Source organism: Silene latifolia, chromosome 7, assembly GCF_048544455.1.
Source record: "Silene latifolia isolate original U9 population chromosome 7, ASM4854445v1, whole genome shotgun sequence".
Taxonomy (NCBI): Eukaryota; Viridiplantae; Streptophyta; class Magnoliopsida; order Caryophyllales; family Caryophyllaceae; genus Silene; species Silene latifolia.
In genome coordinates, this window is record NC_133532.1 from 82036718 (window position 1) to 82062940 (window position 26223).

The window sequence follows — 26223 nt, forward strand, 5'->3', positions numbered from 1 at the left end:
ATGCAACAGTGATCAAGCGTCTTCAACACGCCCCTTCATATCTCTGCCTATTCATCTTCCTCAACAAATTCCTAGGTATCTGTTCTCCGCCGGCCACGTGATCAACCATGCTAGGGAGCACCGGCCTGGGGGCAATCAAAAACAACCGGCACTCTCAACCCTGGCCTCGGCCAGCGTCACTTCCTTTTCCACATCAGATGTCCTTTACACATCCATGCGGAGGGGGGATATATGTGGTACGGCCTAATAAGAACCAGGCCGAGGTAGAAGAAGCCGATACAGAAAAGTTTCAGAGATTACTTGCGCAGAATATACGCTCGGCATACATCGGAGCCCATACCACGGCATGACTACGCTGGGGGCAAATTGATGGGGCATATTCTCGCACCGGCCGACCAAGTCAACATATTGAGCAAGGTCAAAGATATCCACAACAAGTCAACGACTTAGACAATCTAGCCGATGCAACCCATCGGCTGTGTCACACTGGGTCTCGGCACAGTACCACCAAATAGGGACACATATCCGCGTACTCATATCCAAGACCCTCGGCCGGCCTGCCATAGGTCCATCGGCCGAGGGTAGAACGGTCTTTCCACCTGCTAGCCACTTGGCCACTTGGCCACTACGTGACAAAAGGTGAAAGCCTATAAATACTCCTCAACCTTCATTGAGGAAAGCATCCAAAAAATTAACCTAAGAATCACTATTCATCTGGTAATATCTTCCTTATCTCTCTACAACATATCTTTAGCCAAGTAATAACAACTTATCCCTCTAAGTTCACTGACTTGAGCGTCGGAGTGAGTACGCTTGGCACAAAGCCAAGCCCTCAGTTCGTTCATTGTTGCAGGAGGGACCGAGAGGAACGGTAGAGACGTGAGGAATCCAACTCAAGACATCATTCTACAAGCCACGGGTGGTAACAATACTTGCTCTGGAATTACACCCGGAACAGTAGGTATTTGGCCTACCGTCTTACAAAATTACTTTTCAAAAAGAGATCTTTTACTTGAGCAAATGGAAAATGAAAAATTTATGTTTAAAAGTATATATCAAGATGGGTCATGATTTGTAGAAAATGGAAAAATATGAATAAATAAGTACTTATTTTATTTTATTGACACGTTTAAAAAATTCAAATTTGTCATTTACTCCCTCCGTTCCGGTCATTTGTTCTCCTATTCCATTTTGGGGTGTCTCAGTCAATTGTTGTCCTTTTTATTTTAGGAATGCATTTGATGAGCAATTTGATCGTTCACACTCAATTTGGTCCACGTGTCATCTAATAATTGGCTCCCTCCTCTTTCCTTGGTCTTTGTGCCAAAACCAAAGGACAGCAATTGACCGGGACGGAGGAAGTATATATTAAAAATCTCAAAAAATGAAAGTAAAAGCTAAAAGCGCCAAATTGATAATTTTATTTCTAACTCTCAAATTTGACTCTTTGGCTGTTGGCCTGACTTGTCCATACTAAAATTTGGTGATTCTATTTCTCGTTTTAACTTTATTAAAAATGATTGTTTGGCCAAACACATGCTAAAATCAAATTTTGCTAACATTTGGATTAGTATTTACTAACATTTGTAAGGAATAAACATACATGAGCATCCAGAATCATTATCCTCGTAACGAAAATACGATATATGAAAAGACTAGATATATGAAAACCAAGTATATATACGATTAAACCGGGTTGATTCCATGTCGACAAACTTGTAAAAATCGTATATCCCATCTGATTTTTAAAACCGTATGTATTAGCGGAGGGTAGGGTATATGATTTTACTCAATCCAATGTACAACTAGGTCTGGTTAAACATTCGGGTGGGGCCGTGTCGGGCTTGGCTAGGCGGACCGAAAACGGCCCGGGGTAGGGGCGGGTCAACATAGGCTGGGCCGGGTCAGGCATGGTGGAGGTATACTTGGAATGCGCAGGGTAGGGGGCTAATAAGCTAGGGGTTTAGGGGTTGAGAACGGATCTACGTACGGAAGGCCTAGTTGGATTTGCTCGACCCGGATCCAGCCCTAGTTTTTGTCTGATCGGGTCAGGCCAAGCTAGGCACGGACCATGCCGATTGGGTTAAGAAAAGACCCGAGGTACCGGGCCGGGCGGGGCCTGAGGTTTGACGAGCCCTTTGTACAACTATACATTCAACTCACCATGTGCACACGATCTTCCACTCTATTCCGTTGCATGTATATAATATATGGTGAAGTATAAGACAAGTTCTTCTACATTTGGCAAACCACAATAAGCTGGCATCAACTCCTATGAGATCATATTTTGATCTTTATTATTAATTCATTAAGTCCTTGTTGCCATATGATCCGCTAAATTAAACACCAGGCCACCATGCATTTCATAATCTTGAACCTTTTAATTTAATTATTAATCCCTTATTAGCTTCATATATCCTAGCTCATTATTTCAGGTAAAGCCAAGTTTCATTTTTTTCATGTTACAATTGACAAATATTTTTACGTGGGGCATGAAACTTGAAAACCCTGCAAAGTGCAAAGCAAAAAGCTAGCACTTCCAAGGTCTAAACTTGTAAACTTGTAATAAACTATGATGGGGGACGAAATAGGCAGCATAAGTAGTAGGAGGAGCATCCCGATCTCGGGGGGAAGTTTCAGGGAAGTAGTAAGAGCAGGAGATGATGTGTTTGGAAGCAGAAGGGCAGAGGAAGAAGAGGAAGAGGAGCTGCGGTGGGCGGCTATCGAGCGACTACCGACATTTGAAAGGATGAGGAAAGGGGTGTTGAAAAGGGTGGCTCAAGATGGGAATATAATGAGTAATCAAATTGATGTTAAGAAATTAGGAAGATCAGAAAGGAAGGTATTAGTCGAAAGTATACTCAAAGTCGTTGATCAGGATAATGAAACCTTTCTCCGAAGGCTTAGACACCGCATTGACCAGTAATTTTCTTTTCGTCTTTTTTTTTTATTATTAAAATTTAATAATAATAACTAATTAAGTTTGATCATTTCTTATACTCCCTCCATTCAACAATTATCACCCCATTTCTCCATAATAGTGACATGTTATATATAGTAATGAGGTTTTGGGTGATCGAGGTGTAATTGTAAATTCATCATTAATTATACGGAGTATTATTCAATACTATGAAAAACAACATTAGCAACAACAACACTGAAATTTGTTAGTTGTTTGAATTATTACTAACCGTTTATTAAGGATAATAATCCGTAGTCTTTTCAAAGACATAATATAGATGTTTTTTTTTCTTTAAACGTAAAATATTATTCCGCCTATTTCATTTATTTGTTTACCTGTAATTACAATTCTCCTTATAAAATCTAAAAATAAAAAATAAATAAATTATTGAGACGGATGAAATATGTAACTTCCTTTGTTCTAGATTAGGTTTGCCGCAAAGAAAGTGATGGTAAGGTCGTGACGTCGTGTTTTATTTAAATAAGTGATGTTGATATTGCAATGGAATAGATATGGAGACTACGATTTAATAGAAATAATGAAAATGAGGTGAGGCAAAATAGCGATTTATTAAGAAAGCTAATGGCTATTATATCTAGCTAATTAAACACTCCCATAAGTCATAGATATGCAATTATTGTCATATTTTCCATAATCATTATTATCTTAATTAGTTTGATTATCCTCATTTTAATCGAATTAAATTTTAATATCTTACTTAATTTGATTATTTTCATCTTAATTGAACTGAATTTTAAAGTATTATATAAAAATGTATGTGTTACAGAGTGGGAATTGAGATTCCACAAATTGAAGTTCGATATGAGCATCTTTCAGTCGCGGGGGACGTACATGTTGGGAGTCGGGCACTTCCCACATTGTTTAACTCAACTATGAATTATGTAGAGGTAATCTTTTCTTTTTAATTTACCAACTTGTAACCACCAACCGACTTATTTTTAAGTAATATTACCTTGTTGATTTACTAGTTACTGTATTTGTAAATATATCATTTATTTTAGCAAAAAATTGCAACTTTCCAAACAATTTTTTTTTTTTGGTGAAATGTAAATTTCCATTAAGCTCAAAACAGCTATTACAAGCTACGATTTCCAATACATACAATTCTCAACACCTAACGAAATAGATGTTTTACAAAGACATTTGCAAGGTAGTAAGCCATTGTTGACCCTAATCGTGCCAATCTGTTTGACTTTAGCCTGCAACCAAACTTTAGCTTCTCGTTTTATCTGCTGACAAAGAAAATCAGGTCTCATGATACAACCATCCACTCGAGCCTTATTCCTTTGCATCCAAATATGATATTGTGCAGCAAGAAGCAAACACAATATCACTTCTTTCTTCAAGGTAGAAATCTGACTTAGTCCAATCCACTGAATGAAATTAGTAGAAGCTAAGGGAAAATGACACCACACAACCTGGCCATTTCTTCAAAGATCAATTTGTTGTAAGCACACTCTTGGAACAAGTGAGTATGAGCAATACCACAGATCAAGCAGTAGTCATCAGGGGCTACACCCAATCTATAGAGTCTATCCTTGAGGACCATTGCTTCTCGAGCTATTAGTCATCCCATGAATTGATGTTTAGGTAAGCACCAACCATTCCAAATGTATGGGTGCCAATGCACCACTTGGAATTTCTTCCTCAGTAAATCATATCCACTGCTGACAGTATACCCTTTACTGTCCAAACTCCATTGATCACTAGTGTAACCAGTTGCCAATTTATCTCTCACACGACACACACTTTTCCAACCCCAGCTGATATCACCACTAGGACTTTACTCAGACCAATGGACACCTTTTAAGTATATCTGACTGATCCACTTAACCCAAAGCCTATCAGGACTACAGTAGATCCACCATACTAGCTTACCAATTGTTGCTACATTCCAAGCTTGACTGTCTCTAATGCCTAATCCACCTTCTTGCTTGGGAGCACAAACCTTATCCCAGCTTACTTTAGGCACCTTCATAAACTCAGCATTCCCATCCCAGAGATAATTTCGACAAATAGAGTTTATTTTATTTAAAACCCCCGTGGGAATAATGAAGATATTACTCCAGTAGCTATATATTGAAGAGAGTACAGAATTAACCAGAATAAGGCGACCTGCATAAGACAACTTCTTAGATCCAAAGCTCCTGATTCTGCTAATCATCTTCTCAATGAGGATATTGCAATCATATTTCTTCATTTTGCCACACGTAATTGGCACTCCCAAATACCTAAAAGACAATTGTCCTTCAAGAAAACCAGTGGCCTGCAAAATATCCTCCTTCACACTAGTTAAAACTCCATTAAAATAAGAATTAGTCTTTGAATTGTTCATCTGCAACCTGAAGCACAGGAAAAGGTTGCAAAAGATCTAAGTAGAACCATAATGGAGCCAACATCACCCTTTGAGAATAAGAGTAAATCATCTGCAAACATTAGGTGGCAAAGTTTAAGCTTAGCACAAAGGGAATGAAATCTGAAGGGCATAGTACAAGTAGTATAGCTCAAAACCCTACTCAGATATTCCATGGCAATAGTGAAAATGAGAGGGGACAGAGGGTCACCTTGCCTCGGTCCTTTTTTTCCCTTAAAATGACCAAAAATCTCACCATTTAAAATAAGAGAATAGGAAGCAGTATCCACACACTCCATTATCATATCTATGAATTGCTGTGGAAAATTCAAAGCACACATCATCTGTTCTAAAAACAGCCTATTCACAGAGTCATAGGCTTTTTTAAGATCAACCTTCAACATAAATCTAGATGATACTGCTTTCCTATTGTAGCATCTAACCACATCCTGGCAAATCAGGATATTCTCTACTATACTCCTGCCCTGGATGAACCCCCCCTTGATTATCACTGATTATATGGGGTAAAATCTTAGCCAATCTGTTGCACAACAGTTTAGAGATGCACTTATATGTGACATTACAACAAGAGATTGGTCTATATTGTATAACATTTTTAGGCATATCCATTTTTTGGGATCAGGGTGATAAGAGTATGGTTAACTTGCTTCAATAATTTGCCATTGTAAAAAAATCCTGCACAGTAGAACATAGAGACTCACCCACCACATCCCAGGCATCTTGGAAGAAAGCACTAGAGTAACCATCAGGGCCAGAAGCTCTATGCTTGGGAATAGAAAACAAGACCTGTCTGATCTCCTCATTTGTAACTGGAGCAAGAAGCTGAGCATGATGATCACTAGTGCAAACACTCCCCAACTGAACAACATTTTTGGAAATTTTTTTGGTGCTGTTAGAAGTCCCCAACAAAGTCTCATAAAAGCTCAGAAAAGCATGTTGGATTGTATCAGTATCTTCACACATCTTTCCTTTCATATCCTCAATTTTCAGCACCTTATTTCTCACCTGCCTATTCTTAATCAGACTATGAAAATATTTAGTATTGTTGTCTCCCTTATCCAACCACATAGCCTTAGATTTTTGAATGAGATACTCATGGCTAGCCTGAGTAAGAATGGTCACAGTACTATCATCTTGCAACTCTTGTTGAATAAGCTCAGGATTAAGTGGATCATTCCTCAATTTTCCTTGGTTATAATCCAAATTCATCCGAGCTCTATTAACATTGTTCTCCACATCATTGAAATCTGTTGCATTCAACTTTTTAAGAGGCCATTTTAAATTCTTCAGGTTTTTGACCAAATTAAACATATTAGTCCTATACCCATCTTTCTGCCAATAATGCTTAACACACTCAAGGAAATTTTCAAATTTGCTCCACATGTTAAAATATTTAAAGCTCCTTCTCTTCTTAACTTCATCAGCAGTGCTTTGTATAACACAGGGGGTGTGGTCAAAGACTCCCTCACAATAGAAATGAGCATATACATTCCCATTATCCTGCAACCAAGCATGATTAACAAGCACTCTATCCAATCTACTGTATACTTTAGTAGTAGGCTCCTGTTTATTACACCAAGTATACAAAGATCCACTAGCAGGACAATCTGCAACTTCACACTCATCTATACAATTTTTCAATCCTTCATCTCCTCATCAGTACAATTGCCCCCCAGTCTTTTCAAAGCAAAATTACCGGACGGTGTTAAAATATCCACAAACTGTCCAGGGCCCAGATATATCCTGTTTGAAACCACATAATTTTTTCCATATAATTTTTCTCTCTTGTGTCCCATTAAAGGCATGGACCATTGTAATATAGAAATTATAATCAATCCCCAAATCCTTCACTGCCAAATGAATAAATTGGGCATTGTACTTAATAAACTGAACATCAAACATGGCAGGATTCCAGAGAATCCAAATCCTACCACCCTTGTGGCACTGAGTATTAGTAGAGACACACCATGAGCTACACAAACTATTTCTTACTGTATTTAGAGACAAAGGTTTAACCTTTGTCTCAAGGAGCCCAAATAATCCAACCTGATGATGATGTAAGAACCACTTAATAGTATTTTGCTTAGCTGGTTTATTCATGCCTCTAATGTTCCAAAAACCCCAGTTATACATTACCCCCAGAGGGAGGTAATGCACTACCATTTATCCCAATTCCATCTCTTGGGATAACATTATTTAAGGAATCTAAGAAGCTATGGGAACCAAATTTAACATTACTCAAACCTGCATCCATAATTTCCTGCCTGCTAAGTCTGATAACATTACGTGCTGGAGTATTGACCATATGATACTTTCCATTTCTTGCCCATGTTACTCAAATTGATTAGGTTTCTCAACCATAGGTACTGAGACTGCAAGGGGAGTGACAACATCCATGGTAGGGGTCCCAGTGATAGGAGATGATGGAACAACAGGTATAGGGACACGAGCAGGCCCTTTAGCAGGCACCTTTGGTCTCCATTGCTGTTTCCCTTTCTGATGTACCACTTTTTTGGTGACCTCCACTATTTTACCCTTTCGACATTGCTTTGTTTCATGACCAATCCCTTTGTAGTGAGAGCACAAGATGGGTTTCCACTCAAACTCCACCTTTGCAGTCACCACCACACCATCTTCATCCATAAATTTCACACAATCCGAAATTGGTTTACCAAATGGGACATCAACCATCACTCTAGCAAACCCTAAACGAGTCTTGTCAGAGGTGGCTTCATTTCCAAACAATATATATATATATATATATATATATATATATATATATATATATATATATATATATATATATATAGGATCGGGTGAGAACGAACACTCGGTGAGAACGGTGAGAACAAGTCTCCTCCCTTAGATAAAAGTGAGATAAAAGGCTGGAATTGGATAATCAATTAAATCCATCAATAGTATACCACACTCCATCCTTTTCACGCATCACAGAAATCCAAATCCACGAACCTGACGCTGGAGCTCCGATGGAAACCTTGTCGGACGCAGTCATCTTTTACGACGGAACCATAAGCAATCCATCATCAAATCGCACCTCTGGAATCTCCTCTTCATCCTCACGACGGAACCATCAGCAATCACAGACGCCGACGATAACAACGCCGGCAACGTCAAATGATATCAACAACACCGCCGTCCAACATGAACAATGTCAATCAATCTGTCGGTTACCGCCGGCAGCATCACCATCACATCGCCGTCCAACTTATACTATTGGTTTTATCGATTTCATATGTTTTTAAGTTTTTACACTTCAGTTTTGTTGAGTTTGTTACATGTTATACTCATTTATATCGTACTGGTTAGCAGTGGAATTGGTGAATGATAAACAAGTCGCAAAACGGCAAAGACCTCATCTCCTACTCTCCGTTAGTTTTCCATCTTTTTCGATGTATCTACACTAATCATTGATGTATCTTACCGCTATTTTAATGTATCTTAGCATAGATACACAAAATTATTTATCAGGTACATTAAAATTGGTTTGAGATACACCAATGTAGATATCAGATACACTAGTTTCATTCAGCTCAAATTGATTTTGTAGCAAATTTTAAAGAAGAGGAAGAGTGTTCGACGACGGTCATCGCCGTAGATTATATGTAGCAGCGGATTTTTAGGAGTTCGGATCTGGATTCGAAAGTAGTGGAGTTTGTGGTGTTTAATGATGTTGCCAGAGTTGCGGAAGTTCGGCAATTGTTCGCCGGCGATGCTGGGCATTCACGTTCTCCTTCCATTTATTGGTGATGGTGGTAGTTGCCGGAGGAGAGAACGAATTAGCTCTATGAAAAACAACGTGAAGGTCGCCGGAGTTGTTCAAGTCTTTAGAGAACTGGGCTGAAAACACCGGAGCGGACCACCTTCATCACTCTCACTGCGGACCAACGCTGTGGAATCTAGGTACTGATTGTTGGATTTGGTAGAGCGATGGTGGCGCTATGGGTGGTGACGGCAAGGTGCGAGCCTTTGGGCGGCGACGGTGGTGCGTCAGGTGGCTGCCGGAGAAGGAGCTGGTCATGGGGTGTCGGGTTTGCTGAGATGGGTAAATGGAGATCAGGAATAGGAGAGTGAAATTTGGGTTTATTAATTTAATAAAAAATATTAATTTAAGGGCTGGGTGAGAGTAAATATGCCTTTGGGCTTTGGGTAGTGCGTTGGGTCGTTTGTTTATAATGGGCTGGACACTTCGTTCTCACCGTTCTCACTGAATGGTCGTTCTCACGGGATCCTACCTCTCTCTCTCTCTCTCTCTATATATATATATATATATATATATATATATATCTCTCTCTCTCTCTCTCTATATATATATATATATATATATATATATATATATATATATATATATATATATATATTGAATATCCTTATATCGGTTTAAATTTTAAAACAACTACTAATATTAGTATGTTATTCAAATTCATCAAGCTCCCATATAGGCTGCATCGAATCGGTCATATGATATTACATTTTACACATACGATTTTACATAAATGTTTAGAATATAAAGAGCATTTTCATATAACTATTAAGTTTTTTTTGTCAAGATTAAACTTACGTGAATATAACATCACAATATTGAATATCCTTATATCGGTTTAAATTTTGAAACAACTACTAATATTAGTATGTTATTCAAATTCATCAAGCTCCCATATATATGTTGCATCGAATCGGTCATATGATATTACATTTTACATATACAATTTTACTTAAATGGGTTTAGAATATAAGAGAGCATTTTCATAAAACTATTAAATTTTTTTGTCAAGGTTAAACTTGCATGGATATAACATCACTGTATAGAGAGCATAAGTGATGTGCGTAATTGTTCAATCATATACAACTTTTACTCAATTATGTTATGTAATATGTACATAGTTCTACAAAGTCTCTATAATATAATGTTTCCATTAAAAAAAAATTCCGTTTCTCTTTTTCTCAAACCTTAAATCAAAATCTTGCAAATTTCTTAATAATCACATATCTTAATTCTCATATTAGAAAATAATGATTCCATTTTCATAATTGCTGTATTTATATTTGTTCTTATTGATTAAATTAGTTACGGTAGATACTTGAATTTGATTTGTAAATCACAATGCAATTCCAAAATTAAAATTATACAAAGTCAAATTCAATTTTTTTTGTTTAAGGAAACTAATAAAATTCAAATTTTAGAATCCTAACATGGTAAGCTTATTTTTTTTACCGTCTTAACAACTAAAAATGGAGTAAGAGTGTGTGTTTATTAGTTAGTTAATTTTAGGCGGGATATATTTTAGAATGACAAAGATATAGGTGGTATTTGCCTTACTTCTATCGATCTAAATCCAAATGTAAGTTTTGTTAAATTGTCATATATTGGATTTTGACCAAATTCATATTTTAGAATTCAAATGTAAGGTTTTTTGTGATTATGATTTTTGTGAGGAAAGGGTGATGGTGGTATAAAGGGTGGTTGGAAGATCATATTGCAATAGGTTAGGAGGCGGGGTTGCGGTGGCTCGGCGGGGAAGGAGGATAAGTTATTAAAGGAGCATATGAAGACTTGTTTCCCCTATTTGATTGCCTTCCAAATTTATGGGAATTGAAAAATCATGAGAAGTAGCTAAATAAAAACTTGTTTGGTTGCCCAATTCATGAGAAGTAGAACTTTCTAGGGAACTTCAATTCCTACATAATGTAAGAAATTATATCTAATCACTCTAGGTAAGTGGGAGTTCCCACATGAATTAAAGTTCTCACATTCAAACAAAGAGCATTCATACAATTCACATGATTTTAAGTTCATATGACTTTATCTTCTAAGAAATTCTATCTTCTCATGGTAAAACAGACAACTCCTTACTTGAGTATGAAATATTTGAGTGATTAAAATACTAGTTAAAACTTAGCTTGATGGGATAACTCTCGCAAAATCTGAGCAAAACATGTGGTTTGATATGAAAAAGGCATGAAGATTTTCAAAGATGTTCGACCCTGTGTCTTCACACTTAATTTCAACTCAACTTATTTTTAATGGAGTTAGATATCGAATAAAATCTAACTTTACTACAACCTTTTGAAATCTTATACCCACTTTTCTCCTTAGTTTCAAACTCCATTATATCCTCATACAAGTTTAGATGAACCAAACACTTTTAAGAAGCAATGAATTTACAACCGCATGCATGCCTTTATGCTGGTATCGTACTCCGTTCCATTCCATTCCTTCATCTTGAACTGAACGACTCTATAGTACTCCCTCCGTCCCGATCAATTGTTATCTATTTCATTTTTGGGGTGTATTACTCATTTGTTATCTATTTCTACTTTTGCTAAATTTAGTCAAGTGAACAAGTGGGGGTATGTGATATGAGCAAGTGGACATGTGAGGTAGCTCCTTTATTTATCATTATTTTTCTCTTCCTTTTCTTATTTTCTTAGTCTTTGTGTCGAAATGAATAGATAATAAATGACCGACATGAAGTAATAAAAAAACCAGTGTCTTATTCTTCTTATCATAAATGAAGATGATCCTTAACATTGAAATTTGAGAAATAACCCAATGATTCATCACTCCAACTGTAATGTAACGATGAATTTCTTAATCTATTGGATTACAGGTTAAGGAAAAGTGATTGGGATTTCGCAGAGAGTAGATAATTTGGGATAAAATTGAGATGAGATCGCAACAATTAGTATATTAGTAACATTAGTAAGTAGTGGAGCGGACTAGTGTTGTTAAACTCTTACTGGGCTAAGCATTGCTTTGACAATAACATCCAAATAGAGTTTGTAAAGTTTATTTAAAAGAAATTTTATGGAATTATTTTTTTTATTCAAAATAATTACTAATTTTTTTTAAAAATTAATTATAAACATAAATTTAGGATATCGATCAGGTGGTTAAGGGAGTGATAGACTGTGATCGTTATCCCACCCTAAATTCACCCATATCAATATCCCACGCTAAATTAAAAAAAAAAAAAATCGTTAACCATATATATCTCATCCATTTAATTTTGAGTAGATGGATCAAAAGGATTAGGTGACACGGCCATCCCTAACTCTAACTCACCCTCACTAGTGTCTCACAACGAAGAACATGGAAAAGCTTAGACAAACAACCGTCGAGATGTAATATTCGTCCGACGAATCAATTAGTTGGTACTTGGTACTCTAGTGTGTCAAAGGTGGGGAGATAGTTGGGTTAGGATTTGGTTTGGTGAATGAGAGATTGATGGTTTTATCCCATAAGAGGCTTACAAGAAGTAAATGGAAGATGTGGTTTTTTGTCAATTCACTTTTTTTTTTTATTGGAGAAGGGCATTCGAAAGAAATTTTGACTAGAATTAGTGTAAAAAGGTAATGTCTGTAACTTTTTTTTTTTTTCAAAAAAAGGAAGTAGTTTTAGAAAAAGTGTATTTTAAAGGGAGTAATTTTTAATTAACTCTATATAAATTATGCAAAATCTATGATCAAAGTAGGGAATTCGGGACCAAGTAATTGTAAAGGGGATGAAGTATTCTTAAAAAAAAGGGTTATTTAATAAGAATACTCCAAACTATGGGTAGTCTTCTTAAAATACTCTAAACTACAATTAATCCCAGAATAAAACGCACTATTCAGCCCCTCATCTCGTAATAGAATCAGATGTTTTATAACCTGCTATAACAGGTAAAAGATGACATGGCATGAAATATTTTGTTTTAAAAAAACTAGTAAATCCTCCTCCTACCTAAAAGCCAGCCTTCACCCAACACGCACCTTCCACCTTCTTCCTTAAATCTATATTCACCATTAAAACACCACAATTATTCTTCCCCAAACTAAGGTCTCAAAACAAAATATCCATATTAAAACCCAGACCATATTTAATTAACTCCCACATAACTTCAAAAACCTGAACAAACCAACAAAAAATAGTGCCAGATTTAACAATCAATTGAGCGTCGTAATGTATAGAAATGAGAACTTGTGAAGTACCCAATGTACCCAATTTGTTAAAGTACTCGTATAATGTCGTCGTACCAAATTACCAAAGTCAGACTTGTTTCAGTAGGTGGATTTGCATATTAGCATAGTTTTGAATTGAATGTTAAATATCTAGAACACAAACAAAAACAATATATCATTTTGAATTGAACTACCAAACTACTGAAGTCACTTGTTTCCCCAAGTTATCTTTGTTTTGATATGTTCGCATTTAAGCATAGTTTTGAATTGTATGTTTAATATTCACTATCATTTGTCAACGAGTTGTATAAAAAACCCAGATCTATGAATATATGGAGAAACAGTAAAAAAAACTTGGGGATTTAGAGGGAGAAACACAAGGAAAATCAATGGTGTAGAGTAGTGAAAATCCATTGGAAGTGAGAGGACGCCCATGGCAGTGAGCACGAGCAGTTTGAAGATGGTGATACTAATGGTGATTGAGGCTAGCGATAATGTTGGCTGCACTGGTTACATGTTAATGGTGGAGGAGGTAATAGGTGAAATATTATTTAAAAAAAAGGCAATAATGACCTGATTAACAGGTAACTGGTTATCCTAGTCTAATATAAGACGAAATGGTTAATAGTTTGTTTTATTCTGGAATAAAATGAAGAAGGGAGTATTTTGAGAAGCTCACCCATAGTTTGGAGTATTCTTGCTAAATAATCCAAAAAAAACACACACACATTTTTGGCCCGTATTTTGACATTAAACGGATTCATTTTCCGACCCATATTAAAACGAAGGTATATGGGCCGACCCGAGCGATAGGTTTGGAAAGATGTAAACTCTGTCGAGAAATAATAAGAAAGAAACGTTAGAGTCGTCGAGAAGACAGAATTGAAATTGAAATTGAAATTGAAATTAGCAAGAATGATGGCAGGCAATTGTTGGAAAGCTAGGATTAGCACCACCAAAGAAGAAGACTGTCAAGATACTTGAAGATGTGAGTGGAATTGTCACTCCTTCCAGGTGAAGAATTTTTGCATTCCACTTCTTCCAAACTAAAATAGTAAAATTATATTGGGGATTGTGCATTGATGTGTTACTTTTCAGGATGACGTTACTTTTGGGGCCTCCAGGAGCAGGAAAAACTACCTTGTTATTGGCACTCGCAGGGAGGCTGGATAAATATTTGAAGGTTTCTCTTCTGAAACTCAATTCACCTAATCAATCTGCTTACTTTGAAAAGTTACAAAACTTAGTATAATCAATCTTCAAGGTTTCTACTTCAATCATTCTGATGATTTATTAAACAGATTGACGGAAACATAACTTACTGCGGCCATGAGCTAACTGAATTTGTTCCCCAGAGGACCTGTGCATATATTAGTCAGAACGATCTTCATAATGGAGAAATGACTGTAAGAGAGACATTAGATTTTTCAGGCCGATGTTTAGGGGTTGGGAATCGCTATGAGCTGTTGGCAGAGCTGTCCAGGCGTGAAAAGCAAGCAGGAATAAAGCCAGACCCTGATATTGATGCCTTCATGAAGGCCATATCCATGCCAGGACAAGAAACTAGTTTGGTTACTGATTACATCCTCAAGGTTACTGATTAAGGAGTATATTTTATGGCAAATGGTTAATCCCTTGGCAACTTAACTAGCATTCACCTCCTTAAAATGCATCTTTTAATATTTTGACAGTTACTGGGATTGGATATATGTCCTGATATCGTCGTTGGTGATGAAATGAGAAGGGGTATCTCCGGAGGGCAAAAGAAGCGTGTAACTACTGGTATTTTTCACTGATTTGACTTTCCTTTTGCCACCATATACACAGATCAAGCATATGTCTACTAAAGTAGCTGCTAAACTCATTGAAAAGTGGGACTTGTCACCTGGCTGGGTTGGAAATTGTTACCTTCTAAACTGTCGTTTATGCTCTCTTTACCAAAAAAAAAAAAAAAAAAAAAAAACATATACACAAATCTGAAAAGATTTGACAGTATTTTATTTGATGACTGACACACTATGCAGGTGAAATGCTGGTTGGACCTGCTAAAGTGCTGTTAATGGATGAAATTTCTACAGGGTTGGATAGTTCAACTACTTTTCTAATATGCAAGTACATGAGGCAAATGGTTCATATAATGGATGTAACAATGATCATCTCTCTCCTACAACCAGCTCCTGAGACATTTGAACTTTTCGATGACGTCATTCTTCTATCAGAAGGCCAAATTGTTTATCAAGGCCCACGGGTGGACGTCCTTGAATTCTTTGAATACACGGGTTTTATGTGTCCTGATAGAAAAGGAGTAGCTGACTTTCTTCAAGAAGTGACTTCTAAGAAAGATCAGGAACAATATTGGTCTAGCAAAGACCAACCTTATAGATACGTATCAGTCCCTCAATTTACTCAGGCTTTCAAATCTTTTCAAACGGGAGAAAGGCTCGCTTCAAAACTCAATGTTCCTTTCAATAAATCCCAAGTTCACCCATCTGCTTTAGTGAAACAAAAGTACGGTATATCCAGTTGGGAGTTACTTAAGGCCTGTTTCTCAAGGGAATGGTTGCTAATGAAGCGCAACTCTTTTTTATATGTCTTTAAGACTACCCAAATAACCATCATGTCACTAATCACGATGACTGTATTCCTTAGGACGACAATGCATTATAAAACAGTTGCAGATGGTGGAAAATTTTTTGGAGCTCTGTTTTTTAGTCTTATAAATGTGATGTTTAATGGGATGGCAGAACTTTCTATGACCGTCCTTCGTCTCCCGGTTTTCTATAAACAGAGGGATTTCCTATTTTATCCTGCTTGGGCTTATGCAATTCCAGTTTGGGTCCTCCGGATACCATTGTCATTCATGGAATCAGCAATATGGACTATTCTTACGTATTACACTATTGGCTATGCCCCGGTTGCAAGTAGGTGAGACCTCGAATTTACTCGTGACATTATTCACATTAAGTGCACATGCATAATATGACAATATATTCACGTCTTAGAAATGGCGTTTATCTTTACTATCTGGTGATATGTCATTTCACTAGGTTTTTCTGTCAATGGTTAGCATTCTTCTGTATCCATCAGATGGCATTATCTCTCTTTCGGTTCCTTGGTGCGGCAGGAAGGACCATGGTTGTTGCCAACAATGTTGGTATCTTTGCATTGCTATTAGTTTTTGTTCTGGGTGGTTTCATCATTGCTAAGGGTATGCTTCTTATGTCTTCCCTTCCTTCAATATTGCACCAGCATATGCGAGCTAAGCTAGATGTTCAAGTCATTTAGTGTTGGTACTCACGATGTGGGTTCGAAACTCCTCAATATCAAAATTGCCCTTTGGGCTGCCTGTACACTGAGGGAAATATTGCATCAAGTCTTGAAATGTTTCATATGTGATCATCGTGCATTTAAATACCATACATCTTACCTTTTCCATACATTGGATTTGTGTAGGTGACATTGGACCCTGGATGATATGGGGCTACTATCTTTCACCAATGATGTATGGACAAAATGCTATAGTGATAAATGAGTTTCTTGACGAACGTTGGAGTACTGTAAGTCAATGTCTGCCTTTTCCTTTCTCCTTTCTGTTCTTTGGATTTGTTTGGTGCGGGCTTGCTATTGTATACATTCTCTGTGTAACAAAAATAATATCAAAGCCTAAAGTCCCACAATAAGTTGGGATCAGTTGACATGAATCATCTTTTGAAACCGTCAACGACCTACATATAAAAACATAAAACGAAGTAAATAGGCGATCTAAAAAATAAAGGTACGAAAATCATAAAATGTGAAAAACTTCTTGTCTTAAAGAGATTTATAGATAAAAGGAAAGAAATAATAAATAAATAAACGGTTGCAGAGAATAGAGAAAATCAAATTAACTCAAAAGAAAAAGTCATTCAAATATTGAAAATAACATTCCTAGTTTAAATTAACTATATTTCTACATACTAATGCAGCCTAATACAGACAAGAGAATTCATGAATCTACGGTTGGTAAAGTTCTCCTTGCATCAAGAGGCTTCTTTAGACAACAGTATTGGTTTTGGATCTGCATCGGAGCTCTGTTGGGGTTTTCTCTTATCTTCAACCTGCTGTACATTTTATCATTGACATACCTTAATCGTAAGGACCTGTCTTCTATTTGTCGTTTGGCTTCAAACTTGAAGTGTACACCATAGCTAACAATCTGTTGTCCTTTTCTTTATTCGTTTTCAGCTTTTCATGATTCAAAATCATCAGTACTGGATGATGATGGAACAAAAAAGCTGCAGGCTGTTTCTTTTGAGGAAGGAGTTAATGGCGTCGCAATGGTTACAATAAGTCATTCAGGGAACAAAAGTTCAACTGTGGCATCTGGTAGAGGAATGGTTTTGCCCTTCCAGCCTCTTTCACTTGCTTTCAACAACATCAACTACTATGTTGATATGCCTGCTGTAAGTCCTGCATCTTGTACGTTTTTCTTTTCAATAATACAACGACTAATTTTAGAATCCCTCCATCCCATTTAAAATGGCCCTATTAGACCAAGAATTGAAGAACCAGAAATAATCATTGACTTTTAATTAAGAATACTGTAGAAATGAAGGTTTTAATTTCTAAGGGTACTATATAAACTCTAAGATTTAGGATCATGTGAGAACCTCTAACTCGGTGAAAACGGTGAGAACCTCTTTTCAACTTTAGATTGCTAGCAAATCAAGGGTCCAATTGACAGTAAACCTAACATCAAAATAATGTGCAATATAATGTATCTCCTCCCCAACGTTGAAATGCTGCCAACACTATCGGAGGTCCAGCAGTCACTATGCTGGAGCATCTCATTGACGGCCTCCCTTTTGCTGCTTCACCCAGTCATTGGCACAACATCGCCGGCCTTCCTTCTCGCGCATCGCCGCTGACAAACTCTCGGTTCCGCTCAACGTGGCTGTCTTTCAGCATCATTGTGACTTGTGAGCCACCAGTTCCGTCAACATGCGATCTCTTACCCTGCCCGACGACATGTTGCCATACCCAATTTCAACAACATCCCTCTCTTTACTCATGCTTGTTTTTTTCTTCTTAAATTCGAAACTAAATCTCAGTTCTATACAAAAGTGAAAATAATATTATAAAAATTGTGTTGTCAATAATTTTTTCATTTCCAGTGGAGCCATAGACTCATTACTCTTTAGTTTTGAATTATGAGGGAGTAAACAAAATGGCCATCTAAAGTGGCTTCACTTCTTTCTATTGTGAAGTATCAGTCCTTCGTTGTAGCTCTCGACACAATATTCATTTTGGGTCATTTAGGAATAGCATCTTTGTGTTCTTAACACAAGGGTAGAGCTGCGTATATCCGAACTCCCTTTAATTGCGGGAACCATTGAGACATTGGGGTAATATGTTATCTCGATGAACTCATGGAAAGATTTCTAAATTTAATGTAATCGTTGGCGTGGTCACAGCATTAACAACGCTGTGGTGGTGGTGGTTTGATTCCCAACAATTTTGGGGTTGGAATATATGTTAGTGTACTTTATGGCTAATGTCATCATATAATGTATTGTATCTTATATTTTCTTTAATGAATCCAGTAAAATATTTAGTGTACCTAGTTCACTATTTAATACACCTGATAAATCTTAGAATGTATTTAATACTCCGTTTATTTTTTTGGGATTTTCTCACTTATACATATACTCCCTCCAAGTTTCTTTTATATCTTCCTCTTTCTTTTGGGCACAAGAAATAAGGAAAACAATAAAGAGTGAATAAAGTAGTGTAAGTTGTCAACTTTATGAGGGAGAGAAAACAATAAAGAATGAATATAAACTTAGTAAGTAAGAAACAGGGAAGATAAGCAAACTAAGCCTAAAAATGAAAGAGGGAAAAAAAAAACGTTGATTATCCATAACCGTTGGTTAATTAGTTCCAAAACTGTAAATTTTTTTCCAAGTTGATCGTCGTACAAGATCTTCGATTTGAAAAATAATCACCGCTTTTTGAACCGTATGGTTGGTTAATGTTCTTTTTTTTTTTTTTTTTTTTTTTTTTTTTTTTTTTACCGAAAACACTTTCAACGACGATAACTCTCACTACGAGCTTGGAGATCGATAATTTTTTTCTTCTAAATTTACCGTCTTTACGAGATTGGTTTGAAAAAAAGAATCAGTTTTTGTTACTCACAGTCAAGACGTATGGACAATCAAAGTTTATTTGCACAAAAAGAGGGGTACAAAATCTACAAATGAGAAATTTAAAAATTGTTTGGGTGCAAGTGAGAAACTTGCTTTTTTTCTTTTTAACTAAACCTCGGAATGTATTTGGTTCATCTTGTAAACTTTATTGTGTACCTAATTAAATCATCTTATATATGGACTATCCAGTTTTTGTGTACGAATTTATTCGGAAATTAACACATTTATGTAACTAACTAATGTTTTTGTGTGTATCTAAAGGGTTCTCATGGACGTAGGGGTTCTCACTAGATCCTAACCCTAAACTCTAATGTACTACATATTATTTTACTGAAAATAAGCCAATTATTTTGGAAATATGGGAATATGGCCAACACAAATGAAACCGGGACTCCGGGAGAGCATCAAAAGCCAGCAACTGAGTAAAATGGTGAAAATACTGTTTTTTTTTTCAGGAAATGAAAAGCCAAGGTTATGAAGATGATCGTCTTCAACTGCTTCAAGGTGTTAGTGGTGCTTTTAGGCCTGGAATATTGACAGCACTTGTGGGTGTAAGTGGAGCTGGGAAAACCACTTTGATGGATGTATTGGCCGGAAGAAAAACAGGTGGCTACATTGATGGTAGTATCAGCATTTCTGGTTATCCAAAGAACCAGGCAACGTTTGCTCGGATTAGTGGTTATTGTGAACAAAATGATATTCATTCACCACATGTCACTGTTTATGAATCTCTTGTGTACTCTGCATGGCTTCGTCTTTCTCCAGATGTCGATGCAAATACACGAAAGGTTAATTTGCTACACGCTTTATTTGGCAGTCACATGCTTAATTTTCTGGCACTTGATAATCTTTTCCAAATGACAGATGTTTATTGAACAAGTGATGGAGCTCATTGAGCTTAATCCAATAAGGGATGCTCTGGTTGGGCTTCCTGGTGTGAATGGTCTTTCAACAGAACAGAGAAAAAGATTGACAATTGCTGTAGAATTGGTTGCCAATCCTTCGATAATATTTATGGACGAACCAACATCTGGGCTCGATGCTAGAGCTGCTGCCATTGTTATGCGTACGGTGAGAAACACAGTGGACACTGGAAGAACTGTGGTCTGCACAATTCACCAGCCAAGTATACATATTTTTGAGGCTTTTGATGAGGTACATGTTTAAAATATATTATTTGCTTCTGTCTTTAATTCCTCCCTCCATTCATGAATAAACTTCGTTATTTCCATATTGATGGATAATGGGATTGTGTCTTTTGTTTCCTTACATAAGTGCTTTTTTCTGCAGCTCCTATTGATGAAGAGAGGTGGGCAAGTTATTTATGCTGGACCCCTAGGTCATCACTCCCAAAAGCTTGTTGAATACTTTCAAGTAAGTAGTTCATTCAAGTGCAATGATTGATGTTTCTCGGTAAATGGCAATGGCTTGAACCTTGTGGTCACTTACAGGCCATTTCAGGAGTGCCTAGGATCAAGGATGGTTATAATCCTGCCACTTGGATGCTTGATGTTACTACCACACAAGTTGAGTCTCAACTAGATGTAGATTTTGCAGATTTTTATGCCAGATCATCACTCTACCAGTACGTAAAGCTTTAGTAACAAAATACCGATTTACTGACTTTACTTGATCATGCTCTGAGAATACTAAGATACTCTTATGCTACTCATTACAGGAGGAATCAAGAACTCATTAGAGAACTTAGCACTCCAGCCAATGGTTCTATTGATCTTTACTTCCCAACTGAATACTCTCAGCCCTTCCTAGTTCAGTTTAAGGCTTGTTTCTGGAAGCAGTATTGGTCTTATTGGCGGAATCCTCAATACAATGTTACTAGATTTCTTATGACCATAGCCACTGGCATTCTCTTTGGCGTTATATTTTGGAAAAGAGGTGGTAAAATGTAAGTGCTCATTATCCCTTCCTACATAATAATTCAAAATTAAGGGTTACATATTCATATGTGGTTTATGTGTTGGAGAGCCTGAATATATGTTGTTTGTGCAAGTTTAAGGTAGAAGTAAATTCTTTTTGCTCATGTATTGTCTGTTATCCAAAGTACTTGATACTCTCAGCTAGTAGTACCTGATATTAGGTACCGTACATAATTCATTTTCACATGCAACAGTAACAAAATGAAGTATTCTTAAACATTGATACAAAGTTAGACAAGATATCTTTGATGCCTCAATTTTGTGGCTACTCTAAGTTATTAGGTGCGCTGCGGCCTGATTTGTCAAGTTCATGTGATTGAAACCATTTTACGGCCTGATTTGTCAAGTTTATGTGATTGGAACCATTTTATCTGCCTCTTAGGCTGAACTACATCTCAGAATGCTTACGTCAATTAAAATAGTTTCACGATTTCATCATAGAGTTGTTCCTTTTCTTTGGCAGTATGTTAGTGGTTCACATTGCCTAAGAAATGGCAGTTTACACATTTTTGTATTTATTGGTTTGTGTTCCATGAATTGAAAAAACTTGGTTGATTTGCACATGTAAATTTCATTTAGGAATTCCTACATACTATACCTACAGGAGCGTGCGTAGGTTAGAAACTTTCTCAATTTTGGAGAATTGGAATTCCAACGCAATTGAATCATGTGTTTTTGGGTCAACCAAACAACCTACCATATTTGCTGTTCTCCATGAATTTGATTCAGGCAATCAAAATAGATTATGCTGAGCAGGAGTAAGACTGAGTATTTGAGGTGTCAGTTCACTAAGGTGGCGGGGTTGAGATCGACAGAGGCGGGGAGTATTATTTTCGATGGGAATGTTATTGAGGGTTCGGATTTCTTCAGATATCTAGGATCTATTATTCAAAAAGATGGGGAGTTAGACGGAGATGTGGCTCACGGAATTAAAGCGGGATGGTTGAAATGGAAGAGTGCTTGAGGTTTCTTTGCGATAGAGATATGCCCCAAAGATTAAAGGGAAAATTTTATCGCACGGCAATTAGGCTCCTTCTACTTTACGGCTCCGAGTGTTGGGTCGTGAAGCATTGTCACATTCAAAAGATGAGTGTGGCGGAGATGCGCATGTTGAGGTGGATGTGCGGACATACAAGGAAAGATCGGTTAAGGAATGAGGTGATTAGGGAAAAGGTAAAAGTGGCGCCAATAGAGGACAAGATGATGGAAAACCGACTAAGATGGTTTGGCCATGTGAGAAGGAGACCTATGGGCGCACCGGATTAGGAGAGGCTTGGAGACTTGGAGAACAGAAAAAGGTCCCTAGAGGCGAGGAGGAAGACCGAGACAGACAAGGTTGAGAGTGATAGAGCACGATATGAGAGTTCTGGGGCTTGAGGAGAGTATGGTGACGGAGAGGGCACAATGGAGGGAAAGGATACATGTGGATTTTTAGTATTTGATGTTTTTTTGACAGATTTAGTGTTTTTTATTTAATTTAAAGAAATTAATTTATTTATTTTTCTCTCCTTTATAACACTTTTTAACCAACCACTTTCTTATAGATTTTACCTGGTTCATTCCAGATCCTTAACTCTATTTCGGTTTTTAAAAATCGTTTTAATCTTTTCTTTCGATTTAAATTTTAAGTCTTTATAAAAGAAAGACGGAATTCGACTTTAAAACCCCTAAGTTTACCTAGACTTTCCATTACATTTTCGTTCTTCCTTTTTGTTTTTCATCTTCCCTTTTTTATTCGCATTTTGAGGCGTGCGTTCACCCATGGACGGTTCGAAAAGATGATTCATGTCAGCCGACCCCAAATCATTTTGGGATTAAGGCTCTGATGTTGTTGTTGTTGTTGTAATCAAAATAGATTATGCTGTTCTAATTAATTTTGTCAACAGGTCCAAAGAACAAGATCTCATGAATCTTTTAGGAGCCATGTATTCTGCTGTTCTGTTCCTAGGAGCCACTAACGCTGGAGCTGTCCAACCGGTAGTTTCCATTGAGAGGACTGTTTTTTACCGTGAAAAAGCAGCAGGAATGTATTCAGCTTTGCCTTATGCATTAGCCCAGGTAGAGGAACTATCACTCAACGGAACGAAAAGAACAAAAAATAAAAAATAAAAACTGAATCTTCTAGTTAACTAACAAAATTTGTTCCCTCTTAATATCCTTTTAAATTTTTCTGCAGGTGGCTGTTGAAGCAATCTACAATGTCATTCAAACACTTGTCTATGTCCTGCTTCTTTACTCTATGATAGGATTTGAGTGGAAAATTGGCAAATTCCTTTACTTCTACTACTTTATATCGACATGTTTCATATACTTCACATTGTATGGAATGATGCTTGTTTCTCTGACTCCGGGTCATCAATTTGGGGCCATTTTGATGAGTTTCTTCCTTAGCTTGTGGAATCTATTTGCTGGTTTCCTAATTCCCAGACCGGTATGTCACTTACCTTCCATGGATTTACTTGATATGGTTTTGATGCTTTCATTCAGTTAGTTCAAATTTACACAAATTTTATCAAATTTTATCTAGCTGAAAATGTTGCAATGATGTTTATAGATTTTTTCCTTTGCTATGTGTACTAATAACTTCCTTTTATTCTTTGGTTCTAGATTATGATGAAAAAAACAATTTCGCTCACTAAATTGGCTGCTCTTTTTTTTTATTGATAGGATAGAACTATTCACAGAAAATTCGTTTCAGTCTCTCGTATGATAATTCGATCATGATTCATGATCACCTCCCATTAATACAATGTATCGATTAACTTTGTATCTCATGAGTCCTGGTGTACCCGTGTTGGAACTTGAGAGCCGCACATGGATATGACACTTTGTCACTTATTTAAATCGAAAAGCCATGAGAATTTCTCATAAGATAGATGAGTCCCACACTTAAAATTGCACTCAGGTTGGATTCTTCTAGCAAATTCCGAGTAAAATAGGTTACCTAAAACGGACTAGTTGTTCTAGATGCTAGAAGAGCATCTTGGTTAGAGTTTTGTCAGTCCATATTGTATCAAGTTCTTTTTTTTTTTACAATAAACTCAAACATATGTTTGTTCATGCTTTCGACTGAATTTGTGTCATTTAGCTAGTACATTGATCACGGTTTAGTTCTTAAACTGTTGTAAGCATTCAATACCGTTGGTTTTGCAGCAAATACCAATATGGTGGCGGTGGTACTATTGGGGTTCCCCAGTTGCATGGACATTATATGGGCTAGTGACTTCACAAGTTGGTGATAAGAACACAGAAATAGAGATACCTGGAGCTACCAATCAGTCTGTGAAGGAATTCTTGAAAGATTACTTGGGTTATGACCATGACTTTCTCCCTGTTGTTGCTGTAGCTCATTTGGGATGGGTTCTCCTCTTCTTAATTGCCTTTGCCTATGGCATTAAGTTCCTCAACTTCCAAAAGAGATGATTTCCTTTTTTTTTTAACAGAAAAAAATTCTTTAAGTAGACGGATCATTTTTAGGAAGAAGGTAAATGTGTCGTATGATCGAGAATCGAACTCTACATCAGTTGGGTTGAAGGCGGAAAATGTTCCGAAGTGGAATTTGTAGAATATGATCAAATATATACCAAAATAGTAAATTGTGTAATTAGTGAAATTGAAGAAGAAAGAAGTTTTAGTCTATTTCTATTGTTTGATTTAATTATACAAGTCTAACAGCCAGAGACATAACGAACGTATATATTTGTAGGAAAATGAGATGGCGTCACCGGGTAGTACTCAAAATGGGCGCCACCGGGGGTATTATAGCAAATTACGTTGATATTTTCATTTCCCTCCTTTAAAATTTGATTTTCGAAAAAAATAGTAGAAAAGGGTAGTTTTGTAACTTAAAGCCTAATTAATTATAGTCAAAAGTAAAAAATAAAATAAAAAAAATATCACCTTTTATTTTGCCACTTTTAAAGGAGGATGTTCTCTACTAGGTAGCATTCCGCGCTTTGTGCGGCCAGCTTTTATATGCAATATAAAAATTCAATCTTTTCTTTACAAAATATTGTAAGACATCACAGAAATAATGTAGGTTGCAATTGTTTGCTGACAAATGATATTTTCCTAATAAGATTTGTTTTTATCTTATTCTTCTTTGAAGTTAATATATACCCTTAGGGGAGAATAACACACAATATCTCTCGTAGAAAAAATATGGAGTATATTTTAAGACCACCATGAATACTAAACTAAAAATATAATAATTTTTATTTTATTTGATAAATAACAATACAATCAAGTTGTATATATTTTTTTTATTTTTTTTACAAATACCATTTATACGATATAATTTCATGAATTAAATTAAATACATAGTATTATTACTTTTTTCAAATTCAATTTTATTTTATATTTTACTTAAAATGTATAGAATTTGTTTGTATATTACTTAATTTATAAAAATGATCTATTTTCTATACACAAAAACTTTGAAAAGACGGTCTCTCAATAGCGTTATTGAGAGACCTCTCACATGATGGGGTGAGTGACCCACACAATATTTTTTTCACCTATTATGTCTCTCACTAAATTAGTGGGAGACGGTCTCTCATGAGACCTACTGCTTTCTATAAACCTTATATTCTTCTCATTAGACTTCGAACGTAAAAATATTTTATTTTATCAATCCTATCTTTTCATAGGAATGTAAATTATTGTTAATAACTTGTTAATAACTCAATATAAATTGTTAATAACTCGTAATATAAGCTTCATATCCATGATCATTAGTTTGTTATAATAGGAATGTAAATTATTGATTAATACTTCATGCAA

At 36.3% G+C, this 26223-nt stretch overlaps 1 protein-coding gene across 1 annotated transcript; it reads left to right on the forward strand.

Annotated features, from left to right (window-relative positions):
• Positions 1 to 2326: 2326 nt before the first annotated feature.
• Positions 2327 to 25080, forward strand: LOC141592335 (ABC transporter G family member 39-like). The gene is made up of 19 exons (XM_074412950.1): positions 2327 to 2922; positions 3750 to 3870; positions 14245 to 14333; positions 14418 to 14502; positions 14621 to 14911; positions 15011 to 15101; positions 15344 to 16244; positions 16367 to 16527; positions 16773 to 16876; positions 17285 to 17450; positions 17544 to 17761; positions 19960 to 20292; positions 20369 to 20659; positions 20795 to 20878; positions 20956 to 21089; positions 21183 to 21410; positions 23328 to 23499; positions 23618 to 23872; positions 24595 to 25080. The coding sequence occupies exons 1-19, from the start codon at positions 2573 to 2575 to the stop codon at positions 24862 to 24864; spliced, it is 4344 nt and encodes a 1447-aa protein (XP_074269051.1). The 5' UTR covers positions 2327 to 2572; the 3' UTR covers positions 24865 to 25080.
• The last annotated feature ends 1143 nt before the right edge of the window (positions 25081 to 26223 follow it).

Bases quoted from the DNA above. Each gene is read 5' to 3' on its own strand.
- LOC141592335 (XM_074412950.1), top strand. From the start codon at position 2,573: ATGATGGGGGACGAAATAGGCAGCATAAGTAGTAGGAGGAGCATCCCG. The intron at 14,912-15,010 runs GTTACTGATTAA...ATATTTTGACAG, and splicing joins TTACTGATTACATCCTCAAG to TTACTGGGATTGGATATATG. The intron at 20,879-20,955 runs GTAAGTAGTTCA...GGTCACTTACAG, and splicing joins AGCTTGTTGAATACTTTCAA to GCCATTTCAGGAGTGCCTAG.